At 29.0% G+C, this 21,065-nt stretch overlaps 2 protein-coding genes across 7 annotated transcripts; one reads left to right on the forward strand and one right to left on the reverse strand.

Annotated features, from left to right (window-relative positions):
* Positions 1-552: 552 nt before the first annotated feature.
* LOC109812717 (uncharacterized) lies at positions 553-7,851 on the reverse strand. Of its 2 annotated transcripts, none has more exons than XM_020376742.3 (6): positions 7,204-7,851; positions 5,197-5,346; positions 4,636-4,743; positions 3,138-3,182; positions 2,507-3,030; positions 553-1,383 (listed from the first exon to the last, which is right to left on the reverse strand). In XM_020376742.3, exons 1-6 carry the CDS (start codon positions 7,736-7,738, stop codon positions 724-726), a joined length of 2,022 nt encoding a protein of 673 aa, XP_020232331.2. In that variant the 5' UTR covers positions 7,739-7,851; the 3' UTR covers positions 553-723. The 2 variants fall into 2 exon arrangements, with proteins under 2 accessions (XP_020232331.2, XP_020232330.2); XM_020376741.3 differs by having other exon boundaries at positions 4,636-4,761; positions 7,204-7,848.
* Positions 7,852-10,412: 2,561 nt separating this feature from the next.
* Positions 10,413-14,159, forward strand: LOC109812692 (transmembrane protein (DUF872)). Of its 5 annotated transcripts, none has more exons than XM_020376715.3 (5): positions 10,413-10,568; positions 10,674-10,768; positions 12,751-12,802; positions 12,919-13,212; positions 13,915-14,159. In XM_020376715.3, exons 4-5 carry the CDS (start codon positions 12,942-12,944, stop codon positions 13,992-13,994), a joined length of 351 nt encoding a protein of 116 aa, XP_020232304.1. In that variant the 5' UTR covers positions 10,413-10,568; positions 10,674-10,768; positions 12,751-12,802; positions 12,919-12,941; the 3' UTR covers positions 13,995-14,159. The 5 variants fall into 5 exon arrangements, with proteins under 5 accessions (XP_020232304.1, XP_020232303.1, XP_082922102.1 ...); XM_083065976.1 differs by having other exon boundaries at positions 10,426-10,554; XM_020376716.3 differs by having other exon boundaries at positions 10,441-10,568; positions 10,657-10,768.
* The last annotated feature ends 6,906 nt before the right edge of the window (positions 14,160-21,065 follow it).

Below are 21,065 nucleotides of genomic sequence, written 5' to 3' on the forward strand. Positions count from 1 at the left end.
CGGATTAATCTGTCTTTATCTGGTTCAAATAGGGTCATTTAAAATAAAATCATGGCAAATTTCTTTTTACATTTCACTTTCATTTCACTTTTATTCCTAATGCTTTATTCATTTTTTATTATTTCATTTGTCACATTTATCAGTTTTTTCTTTTTTCTCCCTCTGTTTTTTCCGCCCATACACCTTAATGAAATGTAGGTTGATAATAGTCCTCAGTGAAATTTAATTTTCTCTTCCATATTTTTTTTTCTCTCAATTTCCCTAGCTCTTTGCCAGTTCCCGTGTTTCTCAACACTTCTAAGCTTTACCAAGCAAAAATTATTTAATGCCTCCATATGCATTCAGTTATGCAACTAAATAGCAATGTATGATTAAATTAATTTTTTTGTTGTATAGGATATGGAAAAAAGTTGCTGGAGAGGATCCGGATGACAGACACTTCAACAAGACCAAATTACCACTATTAAAAATGTTTTATTTAAAATACCTACGAATTTCACATATAACGATGGTTGTTTCTTGCTTACCTACAATCATTTTGCAAGACATACCATATATATATATATATATAAAAGCTCTTATTCACAGATGTTCACGTCCAATGGTTATTTTACCACAAATGACCCATACAATCAATGTACAATCAATGTAAGTTTGAAAAAGTAAAATGGCATTGCCAAATGCAAACAACCAAAAATGGATAGAAAATAGACAGTTTCCAATTCAAATTTCCCACAATTTCTTTCTCCTACCCTTTTTGAGCAACTTGAGAAGGAAACGAGGAATGATCTTCTTAAGTCTCCTAAGGATGCTCCTCACACATCCTTTGATGGCAACATATAGAGGAAACTGCACCAATGCAAATATGCAGACAGGGAAGAATGCAGCACAATATGTCAAACTTGAAGTCCATTTGTTCTGCTCTAACTTGATGTTGATAAGAATCGTTGCACTGAATGATAGCATTGTTGTGGCCATGGAGAAGAACAGCAAGGCAAAACCTGCCATGAGTTTCCGAGGGAGAGACCTTCGAAAATCCCACATCTCACAGGGTGATGTGAGGATCGAGAGGAACATAATCACCGAAGCCAATGAACTTACGAGAGCCAAAACATCCATGATTGTGAACACCAAGAAAATGGGGTGGTGAAGAAATTTAGGGAAGCCATCATTATCATTGCCTCCAGGGACAGTGTATGCTGCTGCAAAGACCACAGTGGCAACAAGAACAGCTACTGCGGAGCATGATTGTGCAGTCTCTTTTATCCATTCACGAGCATCCTTGAGCAGTGGTGCATGCTTTTCCATAAAAAGTTCCTTTGCGGTTTTGTTGTGGTTGTTCTTGTGAATAGTGTAATGATAAGGGAGTCTCTTGTGTATGCGCTGTTTGTGAGTGCATAATTAGTAGACACAAAAGGATCACATACTAGGCATCAATTAGAGATGTACAACTATAGATAGTATTCACATAATAGGTTTTAAGCAATGACTACTTTATTCCTTTGCTTTTTAAATTTTTTACTTGCTAATTTTGTAAAGGCTTTATTACACTTTTTTTTACTTATCTTTTTATATTTCTACAAATTTTGTTACTTAACTTTTAAAATTGTACATTTTTTCATCCTAACTTTCAAAATTTTATAAATTTAATGTATCATTAGTGAATTATTAGCATGACAAGTTGACTAATGTAACTTGTTGACTATTAACTTCTTTTATATATATATATATGTGGTAATCAATATATTAAGTTATTAGTTAATTAAAGTTGTCAAATGGTCATTTAACATGTAGTAAAATATACTTTAAGTTTAGTGATAAAATGTAGAGTTTTAAAAATTTTAAAAATGAGACAAAAAGTACAATTATGCATTTTTTAAAATATCATTCACTTTATTTAAACTTCTTTTCTACGTTTTCTACAAACTTTAGTAACTAAAAGTGAGAGTTTTTGTAAGGAAGGTGGTTTTATTTTTCTACTCTTAATATATATATATAGAGAGAGAGAGAGAAAGAAAGGGAATGAGAGAAGAGGAGAGGAGAGGAGGGATTCACTTATTCTAAAAGTAAGTTTATTTAAACTTGTTTTATTCAATAATTCATATTTTACATCAAATTTTAACGATTTAACTGTTGAATTAAATATTCTCAATGCATAAATTAATTTTGTAAATTTGAAAAAAAAAATATTTGATAAATATATAAAAACATTTTATACGTTGATGAGAATTTATATAATGAAATAGCAAATAATTTTTAATTTTTTTAAAATTTATAAACTTGATTTATGTATTAAGAATTTTTGATTCATTGGTTAAATTATTAAAATTTGATATAAAATATGTATTATTAACTAAAATAAATTTAAATAAATTTACTCTTAAAATATGTAGATCACTTTTCGTATATGATTAGAATTTGAATGAACACATCAAAATTGAGAAGTAGCTGGGGTATTGTGTTTGAATATGATTTGTGATTATGACATGATGAAAAGGATACTTACATCGAACCAATGCAATTCCTCTTGCAGTTGCATAGCATAACCAGGTTGGGACCCCCCTTGAAATTCTGCGGTGTAGTGAAGGACAGTGTTACTTTCCTTGTCTATTTTTCCAGCAAGACTTCTCACCATTTTCAATTTCTTTAAGATAAGGTAAATTTCATGTTGGCGGTGTTTGACAGCCATGTACAATATGTTTTGTTCATCTTCACTAACATGCTCAATTGAATGAGGATTGAAACGAATTATTAATTCAACAATCTCTGTAATTCCATTGCAAGCAGCCATAAGCAATGGGGTATATGTAGGTTTTCTTGCATCCTCATGTTTCTTTTCTTCCTTGTGTTCCTCACCATCTTTTTCTTTTTGCTTTCCTTCGGGATGTGATCTCCCCATGGAAACTGTTCTATCCCTTGCTATGGCTGTATTTCGCCATGAATAGTCTTTTTGTGCTAGCAAGTATACAAGTTCCTTTGCTAAATTATGCATTTCCTTTTTCCTCCAAAGTTTATCAATCTCTTTCCATTCTGAACATGAACAAAACATACAAGTAACACGAGAAAAGGAAAAAATAATGTCGACACAATACACTTTTAAAGAAATATATATATCATATCATATCATGGACTTACACCTTTGGCCACAATCTTCCACATAGTATACCACATCCAATGAAAAGCTGCAATTTTGATTAGATGGCAATAGCGTCAAAGGAGTGAATCTTAACTATACAAATCAAAACATATAACAATATTGAATTTCCAAAGGAGTAGAAAAATGAATTCATTGTTGAATTTCCAACTTGTTGGTTATGGATCTGTCATCGATGGATTATACAATTTGTCTGGTTTCTTATAATGTTTCTTCATATATAGTTAGTTGTGGAGAATATTGTTGCTAAAAGTCTAAATATCCAGGAAAAATGCTTTATGCTGTGACATATATGCTTAAGTCGCAATTCTACGGAAAGGATCGAGAGATTGACTTTTGTTGGAGTTTTAATTACTATATATTATGATTTGATATTCCATCACTTTATATATGTTGAACAAGTCCTATTTAAGTGTTGTATTTTTATACCATATATTTGTTGAGCACCGAGGGGGTTATCACACATACACACATATCTCCACATTGACAGCGGACTTACGGTAGGAACATTATATAATAAATGTATGTCCATCCTATTGGTTGAATAATGTGAGACTTTGCTTGCATCCCAACAATCTTCAAATCCCGAACTTGGATACTCGTTGAGCTGGTCACCCTCTCAACCAATGGAGAGAATCATGTGTATATAATAAACCTATGTCCATCCTATTGGTTGAATGATGTGGGACTTTGCTTTAATCCCAACAATCCTCAAGACTTTCGACAAGGGATCCCGAACTTAGATACTCGTTGAGCTGGTCACCCTTTCAACCAATGGAGACAATCATGTGTATATAATAAACCTATGTCCATCCTATTGGTTGAATGATGTGGGACTTTGCTTTAATCCCAACAATCCTCAAGACTTTCGATACAAGGGATCCCAAACTTGGATACTCGTTGAGCTGGTCACCTGATCAGACCATCAACTTTGATACCACTTGTTGTGCACATCAGAGAGTTATCACACATACACACATGTCTCTACATTGGTGAGATATTGTCACATGTCTCCACATTAGTGAGATATTGTCCACTTTGGGCCCAAGCCCTCACGGATTTGCTTTTGAACATCACTCAAAAGGCTTCTCAACCAATAGAGACAATCATGTGTATATAAACACATGTCCATCCTATTGTTTGAATAATATGAGACTTTGCTTGCATCCCAACAATATTTTATAATCACATTAAAAATATGTTATTAGCTCAAAAAGTCATTTTCATTTTTTTTATATAAATTATATAAAATCCGTCATTTTCTTTTTCTTTCATTCAAACTCTTCTTTTTCATGCATTCTTTAAATAAGACCGTGCGTAACTAAATGTAAAATAAAAAATAAAACATCTACGACACTTTAGTATTTTTAATATTATGAATATTTTTTCTAATAAAAACCTTACACTGTTAGCTGTTTAAAATTAATCTCATATGACATTATCTAAATTGTTATTTATGTTTTTAAATTGCCAATACATACCTGAGAGTTTCCTTTGAGTTGGGGGTGGTTCCTTTTTGCTTCTCTCACCACTTTCCAAATCTCCCTTTTTTGTGTCACACTCCTTATTTTGATGGTAGTATTTGTAATCTTGAAAGTCAGGAAGCACTGCGTCAGAATATTGCCACTATTAGCAAAACTTGCTATATATAACTTGAACTAGGATTTTACGCATTATTTCATTATTCCAGTCCTCCCCCATACTTAAATTAGAATCCAAAGCTTTAAATTAATGATCACATCAAAGCACCAGCAACGTCAAACTACTATTTAAAACTTTGTTAAAATCCATAATTTTCTTAACTAAAGAATTGAATCCGTAATCCAAAGTTTTATTCTTTAAAGTACGTTCCCTTAGTTTAAATGATTTAAATTCCCTAACTTAAGCCAAAAAAAACCATGAAAGCACAAAATATTTTTGGTTGCAACTATACAAGCTTAATTTTAAGGTTTTTGTTTTCTTTTAATAAAATTGATGTGTTTTATGCATGCTTGTTATTCAAATTTGAAACCAAGGATCGATAAGTTAACGGAGAGACATACAAGGGTATAAGAAATTTTTGATAAGCCCCATTTTGGTTTGACTTTTAAATGTAGAAGGCATTTTTGCTAGCAATTGCAGAGTTGTGAGTCCATTGTCTTCCTTTTCATAAGCTAGGTCGCTATACCGTCTCAATAACCATAAGGCTGTGCCTGCATCGAAAATCAACAACTTACCAAATTTCATTTTCCATTGCTAAACAGAATGGAATAAGAAAATGTTGGTTCTAAAATAAGGGGAAAAAAACAAGAACAAATCTTATGTGAAAACAAATAAAAAAACGTAGAAATGAGAAAATTTAAAAAAAAACATAAAAATATGAAAGCAAAAAAAAAGTAATAGCAAAATGAAAATGATTGAGAGAAAAAAATACAACTAATTTACGTGGTTCAACCAATTTAGCCTACATTCATGAGAGATAGTAGGTTTCACTATTTGATCTTTGCCGTACAAAATAACATCCTTGAAATTCTCAAAGGATTTTAATAAAGAGTTGAGTAGCAGCAAGGCTTTATCCTCATCTTCAAGTTTCACCTCAATGTTTTTCAAGTCATCAAAAATATTGTTAAAATCTCTAAGTTATTCTTGAACTAATCTTGCTTCTGTCATCTTGAAAGAGTAAAGTTGTTATTTCAAACATAATCAATTTGTTAAAGACTTTATCATGTATAAAGATTCCAGTTTGACCCACATGACAATAACTATCTTTTCCCTTGCAACCTCCCTTCGGACTTTATTACCAAGACATATATAGGATGATAACACTTATTGCCTTATCAATCATTATATCTTATTTTTCTCTTTCTAAGATAATGATTTAGACATTTTCACCTTACCCTTCAAAACTTCTAAACTTCTTATTGCACCAAGATATCTTTCATCTTTATTTTCCATAACCCAAAGTCATTGTTTCTTGAAAAATTCTCGATATCGTACTTGGTTGTTCCCATGATTCAGCCTTTTTTTTTTCTTTCTTCTTCTCATAGATGGTGCCATTTGTTGGTTCTAATTAAAATAAGAAGAAGAAAAAAAAAACAAGAATAGATCCTATACAAGAACAAACCAAAAATGTAGGGATGAGAAAATCAAACAAGTACGTAAAAACATGAACACAAAAAAAAATTCAATAAAAAAACAAAATAAATTAAGAGAAGAGAACACAACAAATTTACATGGTTCAAATAATTTGACCTACATCCACGGGATAGAGCACCACCATCTAAAACAACCAAGCTCTTGTCTTTACAACAAAGTAACCACTTGGTCTTCTCAAAAATCTCTTAATGTCTCTAACTGATTCTCCTTTCCTCTTAACGTATCTTCTTCGAAGCTCTTTGTGCTGATACTTAATACTTTACTCTCACGCTTTCTCTCTCTGCGTCAAACTTAGAAGGGATCCTCAAACACACACACACACACACACACACATATATATATATATATATATATATATATATATATATATACACATACATACATACATACATACATATGCATGTACGTATGTGTAGATTCAAGACACTAAGACTAAGTCTTGTAAAACAAGATAAGCTGAAGCCATCATGCTAATGAAAGCCAGATTATGTATAGTTTGACCCCATAAAATGAATGGAGACAAACTAAATGTATAATCTAAACCCATTAAATGAATGGAGATAGAATCTATAATCATAATCAACTAAAAAAGACAAAGGAGAACTCTTATTTCTACATAATTTTCTAGACACATATACAAGCTACTAGAATGAAAGTTTTAATTCAATTTAAGAATAACACAAAAAATACTTGTATCATATAAGTCATATGATTTTTTAAACTTCAGTTTAAAATGAGTAATGTTTTACACTTTCAAATATATATATATATATATATATATATATATATATATATATATATATATATATATATTTGAAATTTCATACTTTGAAGAAGTAAAGTGTGAAAGGCATATATATGTATATATGTGTGGGCATAAAAGAGAGAATGAGTATCGGAGAGAAGAGAAATACCGAAGAACTGGTCAATGACAGCAGTGTGAAGAATGGACATCTTATCCGCCGTCCTGTGAAAATGATTAGCGGTGTCAACGCGACACACAAGAAGGAAGTAAGCAAGCAAGTCGGTTTTTCCAAGCGCGGCAGCCCTATAAACGGGTGTTTCTCCCAAGTGGTTTCGCATTTCAAGCAGTGGCTGATACTGATCAGACCCTGGCTTCTCCTCGTACTCGAGAATGCTCTTAGTCATTTCGACTTCTCCGGTGAACGCCACCTCGTGAAGCGGCGTGTTCCCCATGTCGTCCTGCAACCTCAGCACGCGCTTTATGTCTTCCTCACGCACCAGCCCCAGCATCTCCTTGTACATTTCTGGGTTCCCACAGTGTGCTGCGTAGTGTAGAGGAGTGCTGTGGTGCAAGTCTACTTGCTTGTCCAACAGCTCTTTGTGTTTCCGGAAATATTTTCTGAAACTTTCCCAATCGCATCTCTTCGCCATTATGTATGGCTTTTTCATTTTCTCGATCAAGGCTATCTGCCCTGTCATTATCATATCTGCTCTTTTCTTTCTCGCTCACTACCTCTCCTCGATCGCTCATAACTCATAACTCTGCCATGTCTCCTTATATCATCCACGTAAACCTATCACACGCAACATGAATTTGTTTTCAGCATATGCCTTGCGTTTTTCATTAATAAAGTGCATAAGCTAGCCAGAATAATTAAAGTTTTAAGTTTACTTTTATTCTCGAGCATTATGCATTTCTTGTAACTAATAGCCGCCACTCCACACTCAAGAGTAGACAGCATATATACCCTCTGCCTTCAAGAATATAAATTTATTTAAGATATATATACAGGCGAATGCTAATATACTTCCACCTATTTTTTAGTGAGAATATATTAGCAACTTACACCAAAATTTTAGGACAAAAAAATCACTCATTTCTTTTTATTTGGTTAATTCGTACAAAGGATATTATAGTAATTTAATTTAATTTTAAAAGAAAATAAAATATTTTCTCTCTCTTATTAACTCCATTTACTAAGTCATTTCATGAGAGATGAGAGAGAAATAAGTTAAAGAAAGAATTTAATAGGAGAGAGATAAATAAGTTAGAGAAAGAATTTAATAGGAAAGATAAATGGGTTGGAGAAGGAATTTAATAAAAGAGAGAAATGATTTAGTGAAAGAAATTAATAAGAGAGAGAAAATATTTAATTTTTATTTAAAATTAAATTAAATTACTATAATATCTTTGATACAAATTAACTAAATCAAAAGAAATGAATGATTTTTTTGTCCTAAAATTTTGGTGTAGGTTGCTAACATACTCCTACTAAAAAATAGGTAGGAGTATATTAACAATATTCCCCATATATATATATATATATATATATATATATATATATATGAGGAGGGATTCATTTACTCCAGTTCGTTTAGTGACTCATGTTCTACATCAAATTTCAACGATACAACCGTTCAATTTAAAGTTCTTAATACACAGATCAAATATGCAAATTTTTAGAAAATTTAAAAATCATTTGATACTTCGTTTCATTAATTCAAATCAATGTATAAAATAATTTTATGATTATCCATCAATCTGAATTAATGAAACAAAGTATCAAATGATTTTCAAATTTTCTAAAAATTTGTAGATCTGATCTATGTATTAAGTACTTTAAATTGAACGATTGGATCGTTAAAATTTGATGTAGAACATGAGTTATTGAACAAAATAAGTTTAGGTAGACTTACTCCTAGAGTAAACGGATCCCTTATATATATATATATATATATATATATATATATATATATATATATATATATATATGAGTTAATCACTTATACACTGCTAGTGTAAAGTTTTTTTACACTGACAACCAATTATATCTCTTAATTGTATCATGTTACTGTAAACACATTTACTTTTAACAATTACATGACATAATTAAGAGATATAATTGGTTGCTAGTGTAAAAAATTTTTACACTAGCAGTGAATAGATGATTAACTCTCTCTCTCTCTCTCTCTCTATATATATATATATATATATAAAGCTATGCATTGTTTGGTGATTTTTAAGAGTTTTAATTACAATTATATTGTTACCACCACATCGCTACCAATGTATCATCTCTATCATTGTTATTGATTCTATCACCATCATTGTCATCATTTTGAAAACGATAATAGTGATAATAATAATAACGATAATGATTATAATGTTTGTGATAATAACAACAATAGTGATAACGATAACAATGGTAATAACAATAATAATTTTCATAATTATTATGACAACGATTATAATAAAAATAATTATGATAATGATAGTATGTAATAGTTTTATTAGTAGTCTTTTAATTTAAGTGTTATTTTAGTTATTCTCATATAAATAAGTGTCATTACTATAATTCTATTCTATTTATATAAAAAGAAATGTTAGTAATGCACTTTCTGATATACTCTTTTATACACACTTTCTCTGATTGGTTAAAATTTAAATTAAACACAAAGCTTTGTGAATCGCACATCCTATTTAATGATTATCTCTTTTGATTTTATAGTTTTCAATAAATCTATCTAATGAAAGTGAATGTATTAAAAGTGTGTTGTTAGCCTTCCTCTTATATGTATAAAAGAGTTTAATGTGTACATTAAGTGAAAATGTTACACTTTCAACCATTTGAAAATTATGTATGTTTGGTATGATTTGTAAGTAGTGATTATCGAAGTCAACAAAGTTCTAATACTTGATTTATAATTATTTTGATGGTGTAAAAATACTTTAAACCATTAATATATATTTTATTTTTTCAATAATTTTTTATAATAAATATCATTAATATATATATATATATAATTTTAATAAATTTTCTTTATTTAATAACTCATGTTTCACATTAATATTGTGAAAATTATTATTTGAATAATATATTTTTATTATAATTTGTAACAATTTATTAATTATATTATTAATACAAAATATTCATGATTAATTATCATAATTAATTTCCGTCAATTTTATTAATTTATTTTCTTGTTTGAATTTTTTTTTTAATTAGGTCATGTTATCGGTAACAATTTTTATTTCTATAACAATTTAAGAAAACAGAAACGAGATTTTTAAGTATTATACAAACGATTCAGTTCACAGAAATTAAAATTATTAATTTGATGTGTTTATTAGAAACTAAAAAAAAAAAGGTCATCTGCTTCATTTTATTGTTCAGTCAACGTTGATATAGTTATCCCAATTTCATTAAACATGGAGCAGCCCAAAACCCAATTGACCCAAACACCCATTCATTGCAAGTACCACAACAAATCCACCATCGCACGCAGCAACACGATTCAAGGCAAGCGAAAACAGGTTCCTATTATCTTTTCGAATTCCCAAAAATCTGTGCAATTTTTAATTTCTGATATTTCCCTCAAAAATTGATTGTGTTATGCATGAGGTTGCAAATTGCTCCAGATGCTTGTGCCCTAAGCCCTATATCAACAAGAAACTCTAGAGTTCCTTTGCTAAAAACAATTCACCTCTTTCAAATTGAAATTCAGGGGAAGACGGTAATTTCACCTTCATTTTCATCAGCTATGTTTATTATGTTCTGTTTTGAACTGCTTGTTGATGGTTGTAAAAGGTAGCGATAGTAATTGTCTGAAATCTGTGTCGTAAGAAAATTTGATTATCTTAATTTCTGATTTGAACTCATTTTTTTTATTATTTTATTGAAACTCTTGCTAATCGTCTCAGTCATTAAATTTGGTTCTCTTCCTTTCACTCATTATATCACGGTTTTAAATATGGTGTTTTCTCATAAATAAGGTTTGATGTCAAGTAAATATGTTTTGCAAATTGCAACGCAATAGCTGCAAAGGCTCTTTTAGACTTTTACATGTGGATGTGCATTTCGGAAGATTGAGTGGTTTGTGTTGAATTGCTCTTTTTCTTCTTATGTTAATTGTCTCTGCTCTCTGGTACTTCAGTGAAATAAATTATCAATGGCTATGGGAAAACAAACGGTGTGGTTTATGAGTAGAATCGTTTGTTGACTAAACATTTGTTCTTAGTCTTCCTATATGACTTTTAGATTGATTGAGCATATGAAACTGTCAGTTTTTCTCTTAGACAGTTCTACTTTTGCGCGGTACACCAGTTTTGACTTGTGCCGGTTTACATGAAGATAAAGATTCTTGATTTTATTTGGAATCAGTTTTTGAGTGCTTTGCTTAAGTTATGATTGAAAGAAAAAAAAAGTTTGTTCTTAATTTTTCCAAACTGTTTATGACTCTTCTTGATTGGGCCTAAGAGAATATATTCCACGGCTAAAAAAACAACTGAACCACAATTTCCCAAATTATTGGAAATTAGTCCCTATATCTTTAGTTATAACTTATAAACTGTAATTCCTAGTTTACAGGTACCACGTAAATTAATATGATAATCATAAATGTCATGCCCTCGTACTGCTGTACTTGAATTCTATGCTTAATCACTATTCTTGAAATCTTTGGGAAAAGTATGTATTCACTTTAGAACCTGTGATCACAGTTCATCATGTCTAATTGTTTTCTGTAATTTATGAATGGCTGTCATCACTTAGAATACGGGTTTAAGAAACACTTTTAGGAAATTTTTTCTTAATGAATATATGTTTGCTTAAGCTAAATGTACCACATTTTTAAAAATTGGGTGAGAATCTTTTGGCTGATCTTACATGGAAATACTTCCATTAGGTTTTCTAGAAATATAGGAGATGATACAACCTACCTGAGTTTTAATTCAAAATTCTCTTCAGTTTCAGTTCCATTTATTCTTCCTAGTAACTTTGAAGAAACTATTGTGCCAAAAAGAATCAAGGAATTTAATTTTAGTCAATAATAGCTAAATGAAGGATTAATATTCCCCTAGTGTTAGTGAATGGTGTGACCTGCTAGGATCTTTAACAGTTCATCCCTTGTACAATATCAATATGGCGTATCACCAAAAATAGAATTGAAAGCAGATCTGTTATATAGCTATATTCTATAAAATGGTTCAAACGTTGGAATTGGATAGATGATGTATTTTCCTCTGAATTTTGGCTTTTCTGAAGGGAAAAGTAAGGATTTATAACCATTGATTAAAAACTCAATGAAACTTGATAAAATATGTGCATATATGTAACAAACTATGAAGTCGTTAAAATTTACTCCTTCGATTTTTTAACCATCTGTTATTACCCTGAATTTTTTCTCCCTAAAGTGCACCCCCTCACTTTAGAGGAGTCTAATTCTCTGTTCTTTAAAGTGATTTTTCAACCTCACCAGTTATCACAACGAGTGGCCTATGGAAAGTCTTTAAACTGACTCCTAAGTTCCTTATGGTCACATAATTGAATTATGGCTCTAAATTAGAGTTTGTGTAGGGTTTTTTTGTTCTCAAATGTACTGTTGATTATAATATTCTATTACATTTTAAATGTTGAAAACTTAAAATTGTGCCTTTTATTATATCTATTTTTTTGAATTTGTTAGATTGAAGTGATAGTTTTTTTTTTCTTATGCAGCACCGTCTTCCCTTGACTAGACCCTCAATCTTCAACAACCTGCCAATTAACTGTAAGTCTTTTCATCCCTTCTGCTTTGCAGTGTTAAAGTTTCTGGTTCTGTTTCTCAGCACCCGTATGTTCTAAATCTAATGTGGTCATTTTTTATTATTTGGGCTAAAATTTTAGGAGCAAAGAACTCAGGAAGAGATATGGCTACTAGACGTGTTCGTTACACCCCTCTGGCTACAGACGAGGATGATTATATTGGTGATAGGAATAGACCTTTTGACCCACGATTTGATTATACACCAAAAGCCTTGGATAAAGTTCCCTGGAAATCCATTGTCCTTGCACTGTTCCTGTTATTCCTTGGTACAGGTCTTCTGTTTCTTTCATACTTTATCTTCACTGGTCATATGGGGGGAGAACGGTCTCAAGCATATGGCCTTTTAGCCTTAGGGTTCCTTAGCTTTCTCCCAGGTATGTTGGATTCTCTAAATGTCATATTCATTGTTTATGTATGTTAAGTACTCTAGTTTAATTAATAGAAGAACAAGGAAACAATTTGTTAGACTTCTGATATGCTTTTAGATGAATTTGTTGATACTTATGTATTAAGAACTATAAATATATTTTTCACTCCAACTGCTTTTAGCTTTACAATGAGAAGCACATGAAGCATGTCAATTTTGTTAATGTTCAAATGAATTTGGTCAAATTGGATAGTGGGTGCACGTGCACTTGTTAGCAGAAAAATAATTCATAAATCATAAACTATGTAGCCTCCTTGTATTTATCATATATCAACCTTTACAATGAATCATTAGAAAATGTTCCGAAGAAATGGGACACACCAAGAATCTAAATAATCGTTCCATAGAAAGCTGTCACTTGGCAATGAAAGAGTAAGTTACATACTATGTTTGAACTAAAATTGCAAATAATATGCATACAATTGTGGATTCATATCACTTGTCCTCATCGCCGTGATTTTTTACTTGTTTTATTTGTTCTCTACAGCTTTCAAATTTTTTATTTTTTATTTTTCTATCATAGATGTTTCTTCAATAACAGAATAATTGTTAGTTTGTATCTACTATGCCTATGCAGACATAAACATATCTGGCATGCGGATCTTTTGCTGGATAATCTTGCTAAATAATTTTATTGATTTGAATACAGGCTTTTATGAGACTCGAATTGCATATTATGCATGGCGGGGTGCCAAAGGGTACCGCTTTTCTGCCATCCCTGATTATTAGAGCATTGGAGCTGCTATACCTTGAAAACTTAGTCATGATCAAATTTGATTGCAACTTTGTGTGCTTCAATGTAGCATGTATTAGGCCATATTATATTTTGCCTATGTACCTATTTTGTTCGCTTAAAGAGATTACATGAAAATATAGATTGCACGTCTGCACGCAGATCCTTCTCATGTGCTCCTAAATTACAATCCCTTACAAACTATAGGTTTAGCTAAATTATAATCTCATAAAAATCTCTTACAATCATGTGCCCCATTGAAAAGTTCAACAGATAACTAAATATTCGTTATCATAGGTGAATTTTTAAAAACCTAACTTTTAAATTTTCGGTTTCCACTATCGTATTAAAATAACAATCACTTTCAATCAATCATTTTTTATAACTAGCCAGGTCTTGGATAAATATAGAACGTATGGTGGCCTCATTTTGGTCGGGGATTCGATTAGATGAGAGTATTAAGATAATAAGTTTTTTTTGTAATCATTATGATTTAAGTTTCTGTGGTGGGCCTACAGTGATCATCCATTTCTGTTCACCCTTTCTTATTTATTTGATTATTTTATTATTTATTTATACTGTTATTATTATTTTCATGTTGTTATTTTTTTATTTGATTTGGGCTGGCATAGACTCAAACTTTTTTGGATTTTGTTAAATACACTTCCCTTCATTAATAACACACCAGTTTCTCCCCCCAAAATAATATTTAATTTTACTTTTGTTTTCTAATTTTTGGACTTCACAAACCTCCCTTCTGGATGTATAAAAAAACATACTTTCTGGAATAGTAAGTTTAATGATTTGGAAAGTATTTTTTAAAATTATAATTTTTTTATATTAAACAAGAAAAGAACTATCCTCTCTCTTCTCTTTATCAACCTAGCAAAAAAAAAGTTACTTCCTCTTTTTTCTATTAAATTTTTTTTTTCTTAACCAAACATAATTTTTAACCTTTTATTCTTCTCTGAACCAAATAGAAGCAAGCATAGTTGAAAAATAAATGGACTTAAATAAGGATTATAAACTGTAAATAGCTAAAAGCTACATATGATTTAAGTATTCCACGAATAATGTTATGAATATTAAGGAATTCAGCTCGATTGATGGAGTATTGTAAGTAAGTAATTGTAAATTTTCTCATATCAATGTTAATTCATGCATTAAAAACTTTTAGTTCAACGATTAGATCGTTAAAATTTGATGTAGAATATAAGTTATTGAGTATAGTAAGTATTGATAAATTTACTCTTGGAGTTATTGAGGAGAGAGAGAAGGGATTCACTTATTCCAAGAGTAAGTTTACCTAAACTTACTTCACATAATAACTTATGTTCTACATCAAATTTTAACGATTAAATCGTTGAATTAAAAATTCTTAATACATAAATCAAGTTTGCAAAGTTTTAAAAAATTTAAAATGATTTGGTATACTTTGTTTCATTAATTCAAATCAACGTATCAAATACTTATATGATTAACCATCAATTTGAATTAATAAAATTGAGTATTAAATAATTTTTCAAACTTTTTAAAAATTTGTAGACTTGATCTTTACATTAAAAATTTTTAATTTAACATTTGAATCATTAAAACTTAATGTATAAAATGAGTTATTAAGTGAAGTAAGTATAGGTAAATTTATTCTTAGATTAAATGAATTTCTCCTCATATATATATAGGGGAATGCTAATATACTCCTATCTATTTTTTAGCGGGAGTATGTTAGCAACCTACACCAAAACTTTAGGACAAAAAAACTACTCATTTTTTTTATTTGGTTAATTCGTACAAAGGATATTATAGTAACTTAATTTAATTTTAAAAGAAAATAAAATATTTTCTCTCTCTTATTAACTTCATTTACTAAGTTATTTCTTTTTTCTATTAATTAATTTTTATTTGTTCAGAGAAAGAGAGGGGGAGACATCATGAGATATGAGAGAGAAATGAGTTAAAGAAAGAATTTAATAGAAGAGAGATAAATAAGTTAGAGAAAGAATTTAATAAGAAAGAGAAATGGGTTGAAGAAGGAATTTAATAGGAGAGAGAAATGACTCAGTGAAAGAAATTAATAAGAGAGAGAAAATATTTTATTTTTCATTTAAAATGAAATTAAATTACTATTATATCATTTATACAAATTAACCAAATCAAAAGAAATGAGTGATTTTTTTGTCCTAAAAATTTGGTATAGGTTGCTAACATACTCCCACCTATTTTTAGTGGGAGTATATTAGCATTCCCCATATATATATATATATATATAGAGAGAGAGAGAGAGAGAGATTAAGGATTAAATTATCCCTAGAGTAACTCTTGATAAAGTTATTTTGTCCGATAACACATGATATATGTTAAATTTCAAAGATATAGTTGTTAAATTAAAAGTTCTTAAAATATAGATCAAGTTTACAAATTTTTAAAAATTTTGAAAATTATTTAATACTTTGTTTCGTCAATTCAAATTCTTAGATAATCATAAAAATAATTTATACATTGATTTGACTTTATATAATGAAGTATCACATGTTTTCAAAAAATTTAAATATATAAAAGAGGAATCCACTTACTCCACTCAATTATTCATATTTTACATCAAATTTCAACGATATAACTATTGAATTAAATTTTCTTAATGCATAAATCAAGTATGTAAACTTTTAAAAATTTAAAAACTATTTGATACTTTGTTATATAAATTCAAATCAATATATAAAATATTTTTATGATTATCCATCAATTTGAATTAATGAAATGAGTATTAAATAGTTTTAATTTTTTTTAAAAATTTACAGACTTAATTTATATATTAAAATTTTTAATTTAATAATTAAATCATTAAATTTTAATATAAAATAAAAATTATTAAACTAAATAAATTTAAATAGAATTACTTTCGGAATGAATTAATCCGTCATTATATACGGACAAATTTTTACACTTATACAAATAGTATAATATATAAGGCATTATATCCTTATAATCAATACAAAAATGAAATTGCATCATTAAAGATTATTTTTTATAAAAGTATATATATATATAATAAACAAATTATTTTGCTGATATAATAAATTACAAAAATTATAATATTTCTATTAACAAAATTTTCTTGAAATTTTTCATATTTCTTGAAATTGCACATAATCTAGTCTTATTATTCACCTATTTTAATATTAATTTTTTTAATACGCTTGATTGCATAATTATGATAAGATGGGTGCATTCATGGTAATGAGATGTTACATTAATGTTGGTATGAATTATACGCAATTCAGTCTCACGTACGTATAATTAATGTAGTTTCTTACATTACGTGGGATACTTTTCTTTTAATAGATTTCTTTTTCTTTTTTTTTTGATATTTCTAATCTTCTGACAGCCATATATCTATATCCAGCACTTTACAGTTGCTTCTAATTTAATCTTACATATTATAAATTTAAAGCCACCAATTATGAGGAGCCTAAATAAACGAAGGCTGAAAGTGATGTATATAAGCTGATAGGACTGGTCCATAACTATTCTAAATATGTCATAACAAACTTGTTTCTCTTCCTTTTATTTACTGTAACCAATAATCATAACAACGTTCAAATAATAGACCAGCATTAGCATAATTCCTCTCTTAATCATTCATTTTACCAAACCAGATAGATGCGAGCCACGCGTTTACCTACGAACCTTTTTCTGTTTCTCTCTCTGCATAACGTAGGAAACTCTTTCGATCTTTTCCATATGAATAGAATATAATATTCTCATGTTTTACGATTCGTCCAAAATATATTATAGAGAAGAAGCATCCACTGTATCCCAAATGTCACCCTCCCCAAAGACAATTCCAGTATCTGTATCCTCATTACTCATATAATATAACGATGATAAGCAATAGAAAATAGATTTAATCACTAGATAGAGACGGGAAAGAGGCAGAAATATTGCATTAATGTGTATTATTGAGCCCTCGCCACGTCCACCTTACCCCGTTCTTGAATATTAAAACAAAATTATATAAATTTAATTACTAAAAATAAGTGAATTTAAATTTATTTTATTATATTTAATATTATTATTTTTACTATAAGTCTTATAACTATTTTATGTGTACTTATCATTCGTGTATAGCTAACTATTTATTATTCGTGACATATCTTATTCACATATATATGTGAATGTGAGTATTTTTTATATTCCTAGATTTACAGATATAGAAGATGTAATGATCTAATAGATCATTATACTTAATATAGCATAGTTACTATATAACAAAAAAATATAAAATATTTAACTACACTAGAATTCTTTTGTAACAATCACTTTAATATTTATTTAATAGATACAAATATAGGATACCATAAATAATGTATACCAATTTAATTGAAAAATATAAAGTCCCTTATGGGGTTACATATATACAATATACACTATTGAATACAAATAATCATATTGCCTATCAAACACATCTATACAACAATACTACATTAGAGTAGTATATTTAAAGTAGGTCATCTCCAACATGACCATCATCCTCCCACTAACCAACTATCCAAATTATTCATATCTTACTCTTATACTAAATATGATCATTGCAATCAAATCATAAGGAAAATCTAGTATTTATTTTAAGACAAAACAACTTAGGTATGAGTCTACCATGACTTTAGCATGCATATCTAAGTCTCATATAGGATTAACTCGTCGACTACCCTTCAAATATCACGCACCTTTCTAACAATCAATTAAGGGTTTTAACCATCGATTTTATACCTTACTCAGTTGGTCACTTCATACACATATGATTCGACATGGCCTCCATATGGTTCCACATTGGTCGTTTTATAATCAATATGACTTAACTTGTTTCCCATATTGTCCCTCATAAAACATAGAAGAGACAATTTAAAAATAACTTTCCATTTAGGAGTCAACTTACTCACTAAAGAGTTTACAACTTTGGACTCTCGGAGCATCATAACTTATATCCATACAATGAGATATTTTAATTTTAAAACTTTACTCTCCTCTATTTTTTTTTATGTATCTCATCACTAAATGCTTATACAACTTAATATCTTAGTCAACCAACAACTTTCAACTTATTCAAACTCTTATTCATAAGCAACTTGCAACTAAATCAACTTCAAATATTATTATATATCATCCTAGATCAATGCATAATGAACTATAATCATATGACATCAATTATGTAAGTGAATCACCATACTTCAACACTTAGACAACTTAAAACATCAAATTTCATTTCAGTAAACTACGACCAATGCCATTCTCCTAACCTCTAAGAGCCTTTAACTCGCCTACGCTTAATGCCAAACTACTTGTGCTCGATGTGGATGAGACAAAGAGCCATGTTTTAATCATGTCTGGCATAGATAGACCTGTGTTCGATGTCATCAAAACAAAGAATCATTGACTTGATCACACCTAACACCTCTTTGCCTATGCTCTACGCCATCAATTTAGAGAATTCATCAAGCAATCATATCTGACACCTCTCATTTCATGTCTGACATGACCAAGTCAAAGAGCTCCTTATTGACCTACATGTGACGCTACCAATCCTATCTCCAATATCGTCAGGACAAAGAGTCCCTAACATCAGTCACATCTGACACCATGAAGGCACATTCATTGTGATAAAGACTTCCACGCTTGACAAAATCCTCAAATTAACTCAAAAACTTACAATTTCTCAAAACCAGCCAACATGCAACCATATTTTCAATATATATGCAACTTGTACAACCCAATTTAAACATAAAACATGTAACAATCTAAATTTTCATGGGAACTTTTACTCTTCATGAATAAGATTTGTATTTTTTAAAATTAAACTAATATAAATTATATCTATATCATGGAATGATAACTTTTTATTAGTATTTTAATTTTAAAAAATATATAAATTATGAAACAGTTTTTTTTATAAATAATATAATATAAATATATTTAGTACGTAGATAATATAATAGTTTGTTTGATGTATAGGTAGGTGTTTTGAAAAGGAAAGAGATGGATGAAAAAAATTAATAATCTGGATTGAGAAAAAATAATAAATAAATATATGCACACCTCAAAAGCTGCATATGACATGTGGTATAATTGCGGAATCGGGAGAAAAATTCTTTTCCATTACGGTAACTATTGTCACCTCCCATAATATATAGCCACGGAAGCTACAAACTATTAATGAGGCTATTGGATCTTATCCTTATTTATATATATATATATAGAGAGAGGGAGAGAGAAATTATAATTATACCGGTATAATTTTTACTAAATATTATACTGTTCAATAACTTTATATTAATTATGAATTTTGTAAATTAAATCGTTAGATTGAAAGTTCATATCACTTTATACGTGTATATCAAATTTTGTTAAAATTAAACAACAACTTGAAAGTAATCATATTTTAGTGTATTTTGAAATGAATATATTACGTTAATTTTATTTTATAAAAACGAAGTGTCAAATCATCTTGGATTAATATAAAATTTTGTATATATGATCTAAGAGATATGGACTTTCAATCTAAAGGTTGGATTTACAAAATTCACATTTTATATAAAGTTATTGAGTGGTGTAATACTTAGTAAAAGTTACACTAGTGTAATTATAACCCCCTCATATATATATATATATATAAAGAAAATATTTATTTATTTTAAGAGGAAGTTTATTTAAATTTATTTTATTTAATAATTTATATTTTATATCAAATTTTAATGATTCACATTAAATTTAAATTTTTAATGCATAAATTAAGTTTGCAATTTTTTTTAAAAATTTGATAACTATTTAATATTTTGTTGTATTAATTTAAATTAATATATAAAATAATTTATGATTATCCATCCATTTAAATTAATAAAATGAAGTACCAAATAATTTTTAAATTTTTTAAAAATTTACAGGTTTCATTTATGCATTAAAAATTTTAAATTTAATAATTAAATCGTTGAAATTTGATATAGAATATAATAAGTTATTAAACTAAGTATAAATAGACTTATTCTTTATTGAAAAGAATTAAAATCCGTAAT

Source organism: Cajanus cajan, chromosome 1 (genome assembly GCF_000230855.2).
Source record: "Cajanus cajan strain Asha chromosome 1, NIPB_CcT2T_4, whole genome shotgun sequence".
NCBI classification, from domain to species: domain Eukaryota; kingdom Viridiplantae; phylum Streptophyta; class Magnoliopsida; order Fabales; family Fabaceae; genus Cajanus; species Cajanus cajan.